Source organism: Colobus angolensis, unplaced genomic scaffold (genome assembly GCF_000951035.1).
Source record: "Colobus angolensis palliatus isolate OR3802 unplaced genomic scaffold, Cang.pa_1.0 Scaffold229, whole genome shotgun sequence".
NCBI classification, from domain to species: Eukaryota; Metazoa; Chordata; class Mammalia; order Primates; family Cercopithecidae; genus Colobus; species Colobus angolensis.
In genome coordinates this window covers 6,425,970-6,429,960 of record NW_012115477.1, presented here as the reverse complement: position 1 = coordinate 6,429,960, position 3,991 = coordinate 6,425,970, and the positions used below count along the sequence as shown (strand labels likewise).

The 3,991-nt window shown below is 35.1% G+C and overlaps 1 protein-coding gene across 1 annotated transcript in view; it reads right to left on the bottom strand.

The window, feature by feature from the left end:
* Positions 1-1,161: 1,161 nt before the first annotated feature.
* Positions 1,162-3,991, bottom strand: part of STK31 (serine/threonine kinase 31) — a gene marked incomplete at its 3' end in the record, with an annotated part of 42,786 nt that continues 39,956 nt past the window's right edge. The window contains exons 7-8 of the mRNA XM_011944209.1: positions 2,309-2,667; positions 1,162-1,336 (exon numbers count right to left, since the gene is read on the bottom strand). Coding sequence (XP_011799599.1) covers positions 1,162-1,336; positions 2,309-2,667 — 534 coding nt within the window. The remainder of the gene's footprint in view (positions 1,337-2,308; positions 2,668-3,991) is intronic.

Sequence of the window (3,991 nt, the reverse complement as noted above, 5' to 3'; positions counted from 1 at the left end):
CCAGTACCTTGCGTTATGCCTATCTTCCATTATTTGGCTGTTTCTGAGTTATATCCTTAATAATACAACTCTAAGTATAGCACTTCCTTGAGTTCTGTGAGTAGTTCTAGAGAATTATCTAACCTGAGGGAGGGTCATGGGAAACCCCGAATTTATAGCGGGTAGGTATGTATGCAAGCAGCCTGGGGACCCCACTTGTGGCTGGCATCTAAAGTAGAGGCAGATTATGGAACTGAGTCCTTAACTTGTACGGTATATGCTAAATACAGGTAGTGTAGCGTCAGAATGGAACTGAATTATTAGACACCCAGTTGGTGTCAGAGAATTGGAGAACTAGTGCAGGAACAACAGATTTGGTGTAAACACACACACTCACTTATCAACCACACTGTATTCCTGGGGGGGAAATATTTTTGAACTAGAATCTGAGCAAATCTGGAGACCTGATTACCATAAAAGAAGACACACATGGAGATCAAAAAGCCAGTTAAGCAACACAAGGATACAGATTAAAGCAATTTAAGAGAAATATCAACCAAAATGCAATGTATGTGCCTAACTGGGATCCTGATTGGAGACAACTACAATCAACATGCCTACAGTCATGTGGCATTCATGACACAATATGGCAAATTTGAATACTGCCTAGATATAAATAATATTAAGGAATTATTGTTTATTTTTAAGTATGAATATTATTATTATTATGGTTTTTTAAAGTCTTTTTCTATTAGTCATACATACTGAAGACTATGAAATAATAGCAATGGGACGACTTCTAAAATAATCCAGGAAGTATAAATTTTTAAAAAGATTGGCCATGTGTTATAATTGTAAAAACTGGGTGATGGGTACATGAGAATTAATTATTCAAGTCTCTCTCCTTTTAGAGTGTTTGAAAATTGCCTTAGTTGAAAAGTTTTTAGAATATAAAGGGAAATGTAAATTAGAAATTATTAAATTTTCAAACATCCAATGAAATCCAAAGATGATTATTCTGGAGTATAAGACAAAAATTCACCTATAAACAAATACAGGGATTAGCAAAGAAGTAGAGGATGAGGTGGGGAAGGAAAGGAAAGTGACAGAAAAATAAATAGCAGCAGATGAGTACACAGATTTCCCAGTTGGACACTCTTCACCTTAAGCCACTGAACATACCTGCAGCTCCTGGGCAATCTGTTCTACTTTCAATTCTAATGCCTTATAACTTTCAAGAAGAGCGTCCTTCTCTGTTTTAAGTTTTTCATTTTCTTCAATCAGTTTCTGGTCCTGCTTAATTTTTGCCAGGCTGATGTTAGACCCTAAATTAAAGTCACCAACAGCCAAACTTTCCCTATAAAAACAAATTCATTTATTTTTAAAAACAAACTGAATAAGGATGACAGAGAAAACAAATCTAAGTTATCTTGGGTCTTTTTATACCACAATATATCTGAAGGTTAATTTTGAAAACTAAAATATTTACCTAGTTCATAATATTAAAAAATAATTTAATGCAAACAAGATTTTATAACTGAAGTCGTACTTCAACAATGCCTCTAATTCTCAAAGAAAATATATTCCAACTTCTTCATAGCACTATCAACTACAGAGAACAAAGTAAAAAGCATTTCTGTATTGGTTTTTTTCCAATGCCTCCTCCCTGTGATCCCCCTGTTCACCGCCTCCCCCGCCATTTGACAGTTTAGCTCCTAAAGCACTGAAGAGATCCCATCAAACAACTATATCATCCAAGATACAGCATCATGTCTTGGACCATGATATAGAAGAATGTTTTGATACATACAAATATCAAATCTGGCTTTCTGCTTCAAGTTGATGATTCAAAATTATCTAAAAAGTAAGCTATTCGGAATAATCAAACTCCATCACAAGTTTTCACAAGGAGAAGAAAGAGTCTCACTTTTATTTAAAAAGTAAACGCAGTTCCCTGAAACTCTTTAAAACATTCCTAAAGTCATAGGAAAAATTTCAAATCTTATCTGAAATTCTGACTTTGCCTGAATAATTCAGATTTGGGAGCAGATTTTTATTTTTGATAAGTGTATTCCAAAGAGTTGGCATGAAAAGTTTATATGTAAACTTTTAAATAATTCAGGAATTATTTTTCTTTCAAAATAGCTTGTAATGAAAACACCCCTGCTAAAGCAGAGAGGAATACATTTGAGAAAAGTAGAAATACCAGCATCAGCCCTTAAAATCACTGACACAGTTAAGGATTCCAAAAGCATAAGCCTTAACTTCTATTCTACTACGACAGGGACCTCTACAATGAATTAGAAATAAGCGAAGACTAAATTCTTACTTTGGAAATGTCATAAGATTTCCTGCATCATTTTCATTCTTCAAATCAAGAGTCAGCTTCTCACTTAAGTGCCCCTTGGGCCTGCTGAAAGTTGACTGGTTTGATCTATGCCCCCACAAAGGAATGGGGCTTTTCAGGTTCCTGAGAACAAGTTGACCAGGTTCCAGTTTTTTTTCCTCACAGATGTCAGTTCTGGAAGTAGGTCTGCATTTCTCTGCAAATCCTTTCTTAAACACTTCTTCCCCTATATCCACACTGCCATACTCAGCCTGAGCAATAACTGTTCCATCTTGAGAGGTTGCTTTAATTCTCATTTTTATTTCCTTTTCAAAAATCAAGCTCCCCAAAAACGTTGTGCCCTAAGAAAGAAGAAAACGTAAACCAGCTACACCAACATGTTTCTCTTCCCTTATTTTGTTTCTACCCACTTTTTCCAAGCATCATATTTCTTCATTCTAATATCTCTATATACAAAAGTCTTACCTTGATGTTGGCTATAATATGCAAATATACATCTCCACGTATATGAATGTATTCCAATTACACATTTGCTAAAATGAAGTAGAGCTAAATACTTGTATAGGCAGCCATATTTATAAATCTAAAAAATGTATTACTAAGTAAATATCCTAGAACAGTTTTTTTTTTTAACCCAGCAGATTATGTTGACTACTTTGGCCCCAACTAAATATAATGCTCTCCTGAAAAGCAACAGCATATAAAAATGAATCTCTGATATCTAGAAAAGGTACTCAATTTTACAAAACTTTAAAAGTTTTAGAGGCACTCAGGAACTCCGATTTTAAAGTAGGACAAACAGAAGTGAAAAAACAAACTGAAAGCACAAAATACAAACAAATTCTTTAAAAATCAACAAACTGAAATTATAAAATGTGAGGTGTCACAAATACATATTCAAAACTTTTTTTCTTCTTCTTTTTTGAGACAGAATCTCACTCTGTTGCACAGGCTGGAGTTCAGTGGCACAATCTTGGCTCATTGCAACCTCCGCCTCCCCAGTTCAAGCGATTCTCCTGCCTCAGCCTCCCCAGTAACTGAGACTACTGGCACACACCACCACACCCACCTAATTTTTGTATTTTTAGTAGAGATGAGGTTTCACCATGTCAGCTGAGCTGGTCTCAAACTCCTAACCTCAAGTGATCCACCCACCTTGGCCTCCCAAAGTGCTGGGATTAGAGGGGTGAGCCACTGTGCCTGGACTTCTACATTCAAAACTCTCTTAAATAGACTTTCGCTTAAGAGGGCTACAACTGTACAACTGGCATATGAGAAATTAGGTGCTTGCTAACTTTGAGCTATTGAATATCCATCAACAGAACTAAGCAAAGATATACCTAAAACATATTTGGGATTGGAACATATTGAAACTTAATTTTAATAAGAACTTATCTACTCCTCCATAAAATTGTAATTACTAAAATTACTTTGACACAATCTTAACTACTCTTCCCAAATTTCTCTAGGTTATTTTCCTGATTTTCACCCTGTGCATACTATTAAGGAAGTTAAAAGTAAGTATTCTTTTTCAGAATATATAAAGCATAAATTTAAAACACAAAATGGGTAGGTACTGCTCAAATTTACTGGTTCACAACTTCCTTGAAATAGGGACATCATCTGATGAAACGTATCTCTCTTAGAAGGTGGAGCTGTATTTTT